This window comes from Indicator indicator, chromosome 34 (genome assembly GCF_027791375.1).
Source record: "Indicator indicator isolate 239-I01 chromosome 34, UM_Iind_1.1, whole genome shotgun sequence".
Classification (NCBI taxonomy): domain Eukaryota; kingdom Metazoa; phylum Chordata; class Aves; order Piciformes; family Indicatoridae; genus Indicator; species Indicator indicator.
In genome coordinates this window covers 4019421-4033734 of record NC_072043.1, presented here as the reverse complement: position 1 = coordinate 4033734, position 14314 = coordinate 4019421, and the positions used below count along the sequence as shown (strand labels likewise).

Below are 14314 nucleotides of genomic sequence, written 5' to 3'. Positions count from 1 at the left end.
GGGAGAGGAGTTCTGGACACTCAATGAACATCTTTTGCGACAACCCATGGTGGGAATTTCAACTTTTAACAGTGATGGTACTTGGTGAACCTTGTCCATGGAGATCCAAATGCTTCACAAACGAGTGCAAAGCTCAGAACCTCACTGTACAGATAGAAGGGGAGGGAAACTGAGGCACAGTGCTCTGCAGAGGCTCGCCAGGATCAAGCAGCAGGCAGCAGAGATTTGGACACCAATCTCAGCTCTCTGGCTCCCAGTCAGTTCCCAGCTTGCCAGGCCACAGTCTCCCAGTGCAGCTGGGTATCTACCATCCAGCAGTTCATGTCTTAGACAGGTATATCTTCTTTCACCTCTCCTGCTGTCCCGTTGGCTCCATTCAGTCCTGCTGGCTCCTTGCCTTCCTCCTCCTCCTCCTCCTCCTCCTCTTCTTCTTCCTCTTTTGCTGGCTCTGCTTCTCTGCCTCCACTCAGGAGGGTGGCACTGGAGAGGTGGCCGAGGAGCTGTCCCTCGCGGCGGGACGCGGCCAGCTCCTTGGCGCAGCACACGGGGGTGTTGGTCTCGTAAGTGCTGTGGAAGCTGTTGTAGTCAACTTCATAGAAGTCCTTCTCCAGGGTGAGGACAGGAGTGAAGCGATGTCCCCACAGCACCTCGGTGTCCATGTAGGAGCTGCGAGCCTGGCAAGTCATGCCTGGGTGGAAAGAGAGGGATGGTAAATGCAGAGCTGCCTTCCGTGCTCCCCCGACCCCTCCTCTGCTTAAGAGCACTTTCCTGTTAGCTCCCTGCCTGAGTGCTCTGGGACACAGAAAAGGTCTCTGCTTAACAAGCCTCACAAAAGCCTCTCCCACGAAAAAGCTGAGCGCTGCTGTGTCTTCAGGCTCTTGCCTGAATCTTCTGCACATGGCTCTGAAGCCTGCTGCCACTGAGCAGCTTCTCTCTGTCCTCACATCGCTGTGCTGAGGTGTGGCTTGTGTGTGATACTAACAGCACTGCTGGTGAAGTGTGCCAGAACAACATCCAGCCCTGCCAGTGTGCCTCAAACCCTCAGCCCCCCAGCCCCTAAGGAGAAGCAGCCACTGCTCTCCACTCCCATTGCATCTGACCCCAGTCCACTTCACCTACAGCAGATCAGCATCCTGTACTGGAGTTAAGACACCAAGGTAGAGGGGGCCACCACTCTTAGTGATTTATAGACCAGGCTGGCTTTTGAACACCTCTGGGAGGGTTCAGTCCAGTTTTGGGCTCCCCAGTTCAAGAGAGACAGAGACCTGCTGGAGAGAATCCAACAGAGAGCCATGAGGATGCTTAGGGAACTTGAGCATCTCCCCTATGAAGAGAGACTGAGAGCCCTGGGGCTGTTTAGTCTGGAGAAGAGAAGACTGATTGGTGATCTGATCAATGTCTATCAATAGCTGAGGGGTGGGTGTCAGGAGGAGAGGGCCAGGCTCTTTGGGGTGGTTCACAGTGATAAGACAAGGAACACTGGGTTCATACTAGAACATAGAAGATTTCAGCTCAAGATGAGGAGAAACTTCTTTACAGAGGGTGAGGGTGACAGAGCCCTGGAACAGGCTCCCCAGGGGAGTTGTGGAGTCTCCTTCTCTGGAGACTTTCCAAACCCACCTGGATGCATTCCTGTGTGGACTACCCTAAGTGATGTTGCTCTGGCAGGGGGTTGGACCTGATGATCTCTGGAGGTCCCTTCCAACCTCTGATATACTGTGATGCTGTGGTTCCACCCAACTGCATTGGGTTGGTAGAACCAAAATCCACACCACCACTGAGTCAAGCTCATAAGCACGTTGAACTCCATGGGACTGGGGATTGTGGTTTGGGTGGACAGTGGAAAATAGAAAGTGGTGCTCATCAAGCTGCTTCTCAGCCCCAAGGAGCAGAGTTGGCTTGGAGAAGATTCAAGAGAAGCTTTGCAGAGCAGGAATGAGTATTCAGCATTGGTGTAACTGCAACCAAGATCTCTTGGAATCATTTGCAAGTGTCAAGGCTGACTTTGTCTTCTCTTTGTCCTAATTATGGAACCAAGGACAGTAAAATCTGGAAAACTTGACCTCACAAAGTCCTCTCACTGATCTCTTTTGGAGGGTGAGGGATAGACAAGACTGGAACACATCCTAAACATGTACTTGATTCACTTCCTGGCCAGTGCCTCCAAATCTAACTCCTACAGCCCAAAGTACGTAAAGAAAGATCTAAAGCAATGCATGAGGGGAAAAATATCAGTGTCAAATGTCTTCTCACCAGGTGAGCTCAACCAAGTGACTGCAGTCTCAGAGTAACCAGAAAACTCCTTTCCTTCAGAAAAAAAAAGTGACTTTTGTGCACAAGATGACTATTTAGTTCTACTAATTGCTACAGTCCATGAAAAGACACCCACAGAAGCAAGTGCTCTGGAAAGCTTTTCTTGTCTCTTGTTGCTTTCCTTAGTTTAAAGCTCTCCAGCAGGAGTTTATTAGGTTGCTTTTGGTTCTTGAGATGTTAGAAGGGGGTGGGGTGGTGACACAGGAAACACCAAGAAATTTCCAGTTTTGTATCACAGATTGAAAGACCAATTTTTATTTTATTTTATTTTTTCTCCCCACCAAGAAGAGCTGCAGGAGTATTTGCTTCTGGGCAGGAACAACAAGTACAGTTAGTCACAGTGTGCCAGCATGCCTGCTTCCTGGCCAGGAAGGAACTGGGATGTGCAAAGCCTGCTATGAAAAACATAGAAGAAGAAAATCATCCCAAGTGGTTTTGCCTTCAGGAGAAGCTCTCCTGGGTCATGGGGTCTCTTAAGGAAGCTGTCAGCTTGTGATTTACAAGTGAAAACCAGTGTGGAGATCACTCCTGACCATGGTGACACTATGATGTGCAGCATCAGCTGCCCTGGCCTCCTCAGACCTGAAGGTGTCAGACAGAGCTGGTTTTCAACTATGACCTTCAAGTGCCTCCTCCAAGCCTTAGCACTGGAGCAGGCTGCCCAGAGAGGCTGTGGAGTCTCCTTCTCTGGAGAGATTCCAAACCCACCTAGGTGTGTTCCTGGGTGATTTACTCTAAGTGATGCTTCTCTAGCAGGAGGGTTGGGCTAGACAGTGGCCCTCCTCTGGACCTGCTCTGTGTCCTCCTGATGTTGAGGGCTCCAGAGCTGGACACTAGGTGAGGTCTTATGCCCTGAACCCCAAAGACACCATCCTAGTTATGTGTGAACCACACAGACACCATCCTAGTTATGTGCTGAACCACAGACACCATCCTAGTTATGTGCTGAACCACACAGACTCCATCCTAGCTATGTGCTGAACCACACAGACACCATCCTAGTTATGTGCTGAACCACATAGACACCATCCTAGTTATGTGTGAACCACACAGACACCATCCTAGTTATGTGCTGAACCACACAGACACCATCCTAGTTATGTGTGAACCACACAGACACCATCCTAGTTATGTGTGAACCACACAGACACCATCCTAGTTATGTGCTGAACCACACAGACACCATCCTAGTTATGTGCTGAACCACACAGACTCCATCCTAGCTATGTGCTGAACCACACAGACACCATCCTAGTTATGTGCTGAACCACATAGACACCATCCTAGTTATGTGTGAACCACACAGACACCATCCTAGTTATGTGCTGAACCACACAGACACCATCCTAGTTATGTCCTAACCACACAGACACCATCCTAGTTATGTGCTGAACCACACAGACACCATCCTAGTTATGTGCTGAACCTCACAGACACCATCCTAGTTATGTGCTGAACCACAGACACCATCCTAGTTATGTGCTGAACCACACAGACACCATCCTAGTTATGTCCTAAACCACACAGACACCATCCTAGTTATGTGTGAACCACACAGACACCATCCTAGTTATGTCCTAACCACACAGACACCATCCTAGTTATGTGTGAACCACACAGACACCATCCTAGTTATGTCCTAACCACACAGACACCATCCTGGTTATGTGCTGAACCACACAGACACCATCCTAGTTATGTCCTAACCACACAGACACCATCCTAGTTATGTGCTGAACCACATAGACACCATCCTAGTTATGTCCTAAACCACACAGACACCATCCTAGTTATGTGCTGAACCATACAGACACCATCCTAGTTATGTGCTGAACCACACAGACACCATCCTAGTTATGTCCTAAACCACACAGACACCATCCTAGTTATGTGCTGAACCATACAGACACCATCCTAGTTATGTGCTGAACCACACAGACACCATCCTAGTTATGTCCTAAACCACACAGACACCATCCTGGTTATGTGCTGAACCACAGACACCATCCTAGTTATGTGCTGAACCATACAGACACCATCCTGGTTATGTGCTGAACCACACAGACACCATCCTAGTTATGTGCTAAACCACACAGACACCATCCCAGTTATGTGTGAACCACATAGACACCATCCTAGTTATGTGCTAAACCACACAGACACCATCCTAGTTATGTGTGAACCACACAGACACCATCCTGGTTATGTGCTGAACCATACAGACACCATCCTAGTTATCCCCTGAACCACACAGACACCATCCCAGTTATGTGCTGAACCACACAGACACCATCCTAGTTATGTGCTGAACCACAGACACCATCCTAGTTATGTGCTGAACCACACAGACACCATCCTAGTTATGTCCTAAACCACACAGACACCATCCTGGTTATGTGCTGAACCACAGACACCATCCTAGTTATGTGTGAACCACACAGACACCATCCTAGTTATGTGCTGAACCACACAGACACCATCCTAGTTATGTGCTGAACCACACAGACACCATCCTAGTTATGTGCTGAACCACACAGACACCATCCTAGTTATGTGCTGAACCATACAGACACCATCCTGGTTATGTGCTGAACCACACAGACACCATCCCAGTTATGTGCTGAACCACACAGACACCATCCTAGTTATGTGCTGAACCATACAGACACCATCCTGGTTATGTGCTGAACCACACAGACACCATCCTAGTTATGTGTGAACCACACAGACACCATCCTAGTTATGTCCTAACCACACAGACACCATCCTAGTTATGTGCTGAACCACACAGACACCATCCTAGTTATGTCCTAACCACACAGACACCATCCTAGTTATGTGTGAACCACACAGACACCATCCTAGTTATGTCCTAACCACACAGACACCATCCTAGTTATGTGCTGAACCACACAGACACCATCCTAGTTATGTCCTAACCACACAGACACCATCCTAGTTATGTCCTAACCACACAGACACCATCCTAGTTATGTGTGAACCACACAGACACCATCCTAGTTATGTCCTAACCACACAGACACCATCCTAGTTATGTGTGAACCACACAGACACCATCCTAGTTATGTCCTAACCACACAGACACCATCCTAGTTATGTGCTGAACCACACAGACACCATCCTAGTTATGTCCTAACCACACAGACACCATCCTAGTTATGTCCTAACCACATAGACACCATCCTAGTTATGTGTGAACCACACAGACACCATCCTAGTTATGTCCTAACCACACAGACACCATCCTAGTTATGTCCTAACCACACAGACACCATCCTAGTTATGTGCTGAACCACACAGACACCATCCTAGTTATGTGTGAACCACACAGACACCATCCTAGTTATGTGCTGAACCACACAGACACCATCCTAGTTATGTGTGAACCACACAGACACCATCCTAGTTATGTCCTAACCACACAGACACCATCCTAGTTATGTGCTGAACCACACAGACACCATCCTAGTTATGTCCTAACCACACAGACACCATCCTAGTTATGTCCTAACCACACAGACACCATCCTGGTTATGTCCTAACCACACAGACACTATCGTAGTTATCTCCTGCTTCCAGTATTCAGTTAAGGAATGAACAAAACAAAGCTTTCAGCATCCAAGCACACCACACTGCCAGCATCCTGCCATAGCTGCTTTCTGTAACCCCAGTGGCACCTGGAGCCAGCACAATCATGCAACTTGTAATTGCTCCCTAATCCCTTCTGAGTTTCCCTGTTAATTTTGTTGGGACATCCCACTTGGCAGATCCCACATTACCCAATGAGCATTGCCTCTGCCTCAAATTCCATTAAGTGCTTCTTTTGCAGGCTGCCCTGTGCTCTCCAGCCTTGTTAATAAATGCATCTCTAATGTCCCCAGCTAATTATTGCCTCTGGAGCTACAAAAATAATAAAAAAAAAAGGTGACAGGGGAGATGTGGAGCAATAAACTTTGCTGTTATTGCCAGGACATGGATGCAACCACCACCCCTTGCACACAACCTGCTCTTTGGGCTTGCAATATCTCTTCAATTTCAGCTTGCAGTGGAGCTTTCATACTTCTCTTGCAAAAATAATCACAGTATTTATGGGCCTGAAAAAGACTTTTTCTTAAAGTAGCCATTGCTGCATGTTTTGGGTTTAAATGTTTGGTTGCTTTCCACAGCTCCCTGAAAGGAGGTTGGAGATTTGGTCTCTTCTCTCAAGGAACAAATGATAGAATAAAAGGAAATGGCCTCAAGTTGCAGCAGGGGAGGTTTAGGAACAATTTCTTTGCTACAAGAGTGGTCAGGGATTGGAACAAGCTGCCCAGGGAGGTGGTGGAGTCATCAGCCCTGGAGGTGCTCAAAAAATGTGCATACATGGCACTGTAGGACATGGTTTAATGACCGTGGTGGTGCTGGGTTGAGGGCTGGGCTCAATGAGCATGGGATCATAGCATTGTTTTGTTTGCAAAAGCTTTCTAAGATCATTGAGCACTCTGGCCATTAAATCATGTCCCACAGTGCCACATCTGCACGTTTTTTGAGCACCTCCAGGGATGGTTACTCCACCACCTCCCTAAGCAGCCTGTTCCAGTGCTTGACCAGGGAAGCCTCTCCTCGTACAGCACCAGAATAACACTTGAGAGCATCTGAAGCTCTAAGCTCTCTTAGAGGCCTTTGCCAACCTTAATGATTTGTAATAGCAATAGTTTGATGGTAATGATTCTATATAGTAATAAAAAGTGGTATTTGATGACTTGGGCATCTCATTTGAACAAGTTTCATGCCAAAAGAATATACTTGGTTCCCCTCTGTCAGCCTGAGTGAAAAATAAAGTTATAAAGATTTTCCTTTATCAAGTCTGTCATATTCTCCAGCTACTGAGACTATTGCCAGTTGAATTTTCTCCTAAACAATCTGGTTTAAAAAAATGAGAAAAGTCTGTTTAATGTAAATTTGTACAATCTGTCAGTTGTGGAAAATGTGAAGTGAAATGTCAGGTCTTCAGCTCTCAAGTCTTGGCTACAGCTTACTCAGCTCTTCATTCAGCAGCTTAGCTTTCAGCTGCAAACAAGCCTCAAATTTAAGTGAAACCAGGAAAGAAAAAAAAACAACAAACCAAACCAACAAACTCAAAACACAAACCCAAAACAACACAAAAAACCCCTCCAAAACCAAACCCCAATTTTGCACAAAGCCAGAAGCAGATGCAACGATTTTTCAATGAAGCTGGAACCAGTTCCAGGCTCTTTCAAAAAGTGGAGACCAGAGGATTCTGGAACCAGTTCCAGACTCTTTCAAAAAGTGGAGACCAGAGGACTGTCTCCTGGTTTCCAGTTCTGTATTAAACATTGGGTAGGGTTTTAATGATAATTTCATTACAGCAAAATCCTAAGCAGCTGATTTTTGGGGGCTGGTGGCTGGAATCACTACACCACAGATCACCAGCAGAGTTTGTTCATGTTCCTGTTTAAAGCAGCCAGAGATGGTGACTTAAACTTCTTTCTGGTCTCCAGCAGGTGAAAAGATACAGAATATATTGCTCTGGGTATTAAACCAAGGGTTTCATTACATTCAAGAGCAGAGAGGAGGACTGATGTCAGGGGAGCCCCACTAATAAGGCACTTTTCTGTCATCAAACCCAGCTGGGTTTCAAGCAGCTTTCCACCTTATCAAAGACAAGGGATGTTAACAGGTGCTGACAAAAAGCAGTTGCTGGATGGCTCCCTGGGCGAGCAGCTTGGGATTTCTGCAGCGTGCTCACTGGGAGCTGCACATTGCAGAAGGTTTCACTGCCTTAATGCCACTCATTATGCAACTGGAGCAGAGCTGCTGCTGCTAGAGGTGGGGATGCCACTGGGTTTCCAGGTCTTGTACACCCTCAGGCCACCAGTTACAATCAAACCTTGTTATCACAAGCCAAATCTGGCTGTGTTTGCAGCTCTTTGCCTATCCCTGAACCAGCAGCCTCTCTCCAGCTGTGGAGGATGTGTACAGTCCTCAAATGGACCATCATGACCAGGGCAAGGGGACAGTAAAGCATTGATCACCAACCCGAGAAATTGCCCCAGGCTGATCACATCAACAGCAGAGCTAAATATTTCAGTGCTGCTTCATGGACTGAACTTTTCTTGGTGGGTAGAGACATCTCAACCCCTGGGGCTGTCAAGACAACATTTTTCATCAGCCTAAAATTAACTCCCCTCATTTAAATGCCACCGAGCTCTGTGATTATCTGCTGGTGAAATGTCATGTGCCCGCCGCTGCCTGTGTGTTTGCCATACTTGCAGGGTTGTCTCTGCAGCTCCAGCAGAGATATTGCTGGGTGGGATTCCACATCCCTCTCCTTGTTTTCACACCCTGTTGGATGCAGGGTATGGCTTTCCCCCTCCTGTTGGATGCACTAAAGCTGCCTCAGTCATGCTCAGCTCCAAATACACTGCAAGAGCACAGAGAAAGCCCTGATGGGTTCTGAGGTATAGTGACAGACTGATGTGAGTTAGGGTGACAAGGAGTAGCTGTGAAAATGTGAAGTTCCACCACTCTCATTAAGCAATACAAGCCTTTAGATTAGCATCAGCAATTGGAGAGTCAGAAAATCTATTAGTCCCTCTGTGTTAATTAGACCAAAGAACACTGTACCTCCCTCCCTGCCACCTCCAAAGTCAATATTCCTCCAACTCAGAAAGGAATATTGGAAGGTAGGAGCATGGTTCTCCAATTATTTGTGCTTGTCTCCTTCAGGGGAGGACATGTCTGGGTTTGATTCACTTTGATTTTCATGCAATCAGATTTTAATCTATCTAAGTGCTCTCCAGGCCTGTGCAAGCTTCTCAGCACTGGGAAGGGAGAGAGAAAAGGCAAGGACCTTGTGGTTTAAAGATCTTGATGTCTCTGTCAGAGAGAACCTCAGCCCCAAGCTTACACCACATAACTTCAGGCCTCTCACAATGGTATTTATCATGTCTGCAGAGACACTTAAGATGCCCAGCCTGCCAACATCCACCTCTGGAGGACAATTCAGCTAATGCAAAGAATGAATGGAAACCTCTCTCTCTTCCCTATGATTGCATAAGCAGCTTCTGTGAGAGTTCTGCAAGGTCCTTCTTGCAGAGAAGAAAAGTCATTTAGATGCAAAATGCAAACCAAAGCAACAAGACAGCCCGAGCCAGAAGATGAACGCCTGCAAAGTCCATTTAGTCATTTCACTCTCCCTTTGTTCTCCCATGGGAGATTCATGATTGCATATTAGGAAAACTTCTTTCCTGCAAGAGTGGTCAGGCATTGGAACAGGCTGCCCAGGGAGGTGGTGGAGTCCCCATCCCTGGAGGTGCTCACAAATGTGTGGTCATGGCACCTGGGGCCATGGTTTAATGGCCATGGTGGTGTTAGCTTGATGGTTGGCCTTGATAATCTTAGAGGTCTCATCCAATCTGAATGATTCTGTGATTCTGTGATTCATTCCAGGATATCTGATGCTGTGCCCACTTCTGTTTGGGCTTGTGTTTACAGCCAAGGAATTTTACTACATAAAGGTGGATAAGTGGAGGTGCAGAGAAGCTGCTCTTTGCCTACACTTTTGCAGGGACAGGAGGAGCTAAATTACTTCTAATCATTAAGCCACTTTTCATCATGCAGACTCTAAGCCAGGAAGATATATTGGATAAACTCTTTTTCTGGGATAATTGAGCATCTGGACTGTCTCTTGTGGCTTATTTAATGGTGGTGGAGAAAAGAGGTAAGAAAAAGCAGTGAGGACCAAAACAATCATCCCAGAGCATAACCATGCTGGACACTGTAGATGTGGAATGAAGTCTGCAGGACAGGTACAGCAAATCTGATCAGAAAATTTGTCTCCTTTTGGCCTTTGTTAACCTCCTATGGAGCTATGAGAGTGCCTCAACCACTGTGAAATATCAACTGGGAAGATCCCTGCCAGGGCTGTCTGCTGCAGCTGGCTTTGTGGGTGAGTTGTACAACAGCTGTGGGTCCCTGGAGATCTCTCACTGGAATCATAATGCAGTGTTTGTTTTCTTTTGCATCAAAAGCAAAGCAGCACATTTTAGGCTGGCTGGGAGGTTTCTGGTGTGTTGCTGTTGTTGTTATTTATCCTGTTAAAAATTCAACTCAAACCCAAAAGCCATGGGTTTCAAGCACAGCATCTCCCTCATTAGCAAAAGAAAAACGACAACAAGCTGAAGTGTTTTAAGAAATTCAAGTCAACTTGGAAACACAAAGATGGCTCTAAAAACCAATGGCTTGAAGTGTTTAGGAAATTCAAGTCACCTTCAAAACATGACCATGGGTTTAAAATCAATGATGTGAAGCGTTTTGGTGACTCTTTGAAATTTATTCTATGCTTTTTGTTTGAAGCTGTTGACCATCTTTGCCTGCCACTGGGTCAGAATTAAATGTAAATGTCAGTGAGAAGAGTTATTTGCTTGAGAGGAGACCACCCAGTGCCTTTGTGTTGTGTGTTTGGTTGGTTAAAGCTGCTGCAGGTGGTTACAAAATGGCTGTGCTGAATTTTCATAGATTCATAGAACGGTTTGGGTTGGAAGAGACCTTAAAGGTCATCCAGTTCCAACCCCCTCTGACATGAGCAGGGACACCTCCCACTAGCCCAGGTTGCTCAAGACCTCATCCAACCTATCTTGAACACCATCAGGAAGGGTGCATCCAGCACCTCCCTGGACAACCTGTTCCATTGTCTCCTCACCCTCACTGTAAAGAATTTCTTCCTAATCTCCACTCTGAATCTGCCCTCCTCAAGCTTAGAGCTCCCCAGTTGTACCTCTGAGCTCTGTGATGGTGGTTCCCAATTTTTCATAGGGGTTACTAAGGGAACAAATGCTCTGCTGCATTTTTCACTACCCTCTACCTTCTCTCAGTGTCATGATTTAATAGAAGCCATGCTGGAAGTAAATGACACCTCTCCTGGAAGCAGATGGGGCTTGAGCAATACGATAGGAAATAAAAAACCTAACGAATTTGCTTGGAGTGAATTTGAAGGGATGGAAGCAGGGATTAATATCCCCCAAGCTGCTTTATCAACATTACAAAGTGTGAGGACAAAGCAGGGAAGCACAAACACTGCAAGCAGCTCTCACTATGGCAAAATATCACCCCCACCAGTGACCATATGTCATTGAGAAAACCATCCCAGGCTCTGAATCAGACAACGCCATCAGCTGAGCTCTGCTCTGCTCCCAGCTCGCTGCAAACTGCCTCTTCCAGCTTCGATTTGGGGATTTCAAAGCCTGCCTTTTGAGACCAGAATAATTCATTTCCACAGATGTATGCTCCCTGATGTCATTACATGCTGGCCTGGACAATCCCTCTGGGAAAGGAGCCCATTTGTAAAGTGATGTTATTCCGATGCCATGCTTTTAATTTGGAGGTTGTTATTGATAATGACTTCCTCTCAGACAGATCTAGCAGAGGTTGAGCTTTCAGGAGAGGAAGACAGTGCTGTCATTGTGCAAACAGAGTCTGATAGTGTCACTGTGTGATGAGCAAAGAGGCTTTGGAAAAACAGGGAACTGCATTTCACTCTCAGATCAGGAGGTTCTTGTATCTAGTAAATGATTAGGCTACCACATAAGCTTCCACTGCAAATCTTTGCCTTTGATAGTCTTTTCCACCCACTCCTTCTTTTGCCACGTCCCTACAATCCTCTGCTGAGAAAGATTTGCCTGCTAATGCCAAATGAATCCTTCTTTGGCCATACAGTGCTCCAGCCCAGGTACAGTGCAAACCACACATCACTTCCCTCAGCTGCCTCTGGAGAAGTCACCTATTGCTACTCACCTAATGACTAAAAGGCATTCTGGGAAAGTGAAGTAACTTTCCAGAGAGCTGTCCTGAAGATCAAAGATCTGAGAGAAGAGAATTTGAAAGAGTATTTCCCTTTACATCTGGTTGTTTGGAGATCCATAAGGGCAAATCTCAAGAAGGGGACAACATTAAAGGTAAGCAAGGGACAGAATCTGTGTGGCCGGGTCCTGACAGCACTGCGTGCTCCTATCAAGCTGCAAACCCCTTGCTGCTGTTTCAGAGAGAACCCACCACAGAATCCCAGAATTCCAGGACCTTGGAAAGAACCTGTGGAGGTCACCCAGCCCAACCCCCCTGCTAAAGCAGGGTCATCCATAGCACGTTGCCCAGGATCACAATATCCAGGCAGGTTCAGATTCTCTCCAGTGAAGGAGACTCCACAACCTCTCTGGGCAGCAAAATCTTAACACCACACTCCATTTTCCCCTTTTCCACCCCTCAAAATTGTGACTTCTTTGTGACACCTCCTTACCTGTTGCTTCCACCATTCCTTCCAGGATGACCACGATTTCAAACTCCTCTTTCTCCAGCTGGGTGCGGGACATCTCCCAGAAGGGGCTTTTCTCATTGATCTCATGCGAGATGATCAGAGGCGACACCAGGAACAATCTGTCATCTCCAGTGTCAAATCCCACGTTGATGTCCGTTTGGTTCAAGGGGATAAACTCTCCTTCTTTGGTCTGTTTGGATTTAATCAGTTTGGCTCTGATGGAAGCCTCGACAATGTGGGAATTGCGGAGGTCTCCAACCCGGAACATGAGACAGAGCTTCTCATCCCTCATGGAGATCACTGCGTTGTTGGAAAACATGAGGGTTTCAGCCCTCTTCTTTGGTTGGCTGATCTTGACAAACATGCATCCCACCATGAATGCATTGACAATGGAGCCCAGAATAGCCTGGATCAGGAGCAGCACGATGCCCTCTGGGCACTTCTCCGTTATGACCCTGTGGCCATACCCAATGGTCGTCTCGGTCTCGATCGAAAACAGAAAGGCAGAAACAAATCCACTGAGGTTTTCCACACAGGGGATCCAGTTCTCATCTTCCAGGTGGTCCAGGTCTCCCCGGATGTAGGCAATGAGCCACCATATGAACCCAAAAAACAACCAAGTGATGGTATAGACCATAGTGAAGACCAGGAGGTTAAAACGCCACTTGAGGTCCACCAGCGTGGTGAAGAGGTCGCTAAGGTACCGGTAGGTTTCTTGGACGTTCCCATGGTGGACGTTGCATTTGCCACTTTTCTCCATGTAACGCTGCCGTGGCTTCTTCCCTTCCGCTGAGATGAGCCTGGTTCGGTCGGTGGCAATGGGGACATCATCCCGAGCCTGCTTGGGAATCTTCTTAGGCTCTCTGGATGTAACACCAATGTCCATGTCCTGGTTCATGAAGATTCTAGAATCTCCAGCCATGGCTGGGCTGCAGGAGAACAAAGAAGGAATTTAATCATAGAATCAAGAAGGCTGGAAGAGACCTCAAGGATCATCGAGTCCAACCTGTCACCCTACACCTCATGACTATCTAAACCATGTCCCCAAGTGCCACGTCCAATCCCTCCTTGAACACCTCCAGGGATGGTGACTCCACCACCTCCCTGGGCAGCACATTCCAATGGCCAACCACTCTCTCTGTGAAGAGCTTTCTCCTCACCTCCAGCCTAAACCTCCCCTGCACAGCTTGAGACTGTGTCCTCTTGTTCTGGTGCTGGAATGTTTGAGAGAGGGGCAAAAGAGCTGAGACCATGCTGCAAACTTTGCTGCAGTGTTTTTTGGGGCATTGGCTTAGTTTGGTTTGGTTTTGGGTGTTTGGCTTTTTTTGTTTGGGGTTTTTTGTTTTCTTTTTTTTTTGGTTTTTGCTCGATTTGATTTTTTGTTTGGGATTTTTTGTTTGTTTGTTTGTTTGTTTTTTGTTTTGTTTTTTTTTTGTTTGGGTTTTGTTTGGGGTTTTTTTTTTTTTTTTTTTTTTTTTTGTTTGGGGTTTTTTATTTTTTGCTTGGTTTTTGTTTGGGTTTTTTATTTTTTGTTTGGTTTTTGTTTGTTTGGGGGGTTGTTTTATTTTTATTTGGTTTTTGTATGGGGTTTTTGTTTTATTTTTTGTTTAGTTTTTGTTTGTTTGGGGGTTTTGTTTTATTTTTTGAATTAGATTTTATTTGTTGGAG

The 14314-nt window shown here is 46.4% G+C and overlaps 1 protein-coding gene across 1 annotated transcript; it reads right to left on the bottom strand.

Annotated features, from left to right (window-relative positions):
* Positions 1 to 326: 326 nt before the first annotated feature.
* KCNJ5 (potassium inwardly rectifying channel subfamily J member 5) lies at positions 327 to 13568 on the bottom strand. The gene is made up of 2 exons (XM_054395592.1): positions 12629 to 13568; positions 327 to 688 (listed from the first exon to the last, which is right to left on the bottom strand). Exons 1-2 carry the CDS (start codon positions 13566 to 13568, stop codon positions 327 to 329), a joined length of 1302 nt encoding a protein of 433 aa, XP_054251567.1.
* Between the last annotated feature and the right edge of the window lie 746 nt (positions 13569 to 14314).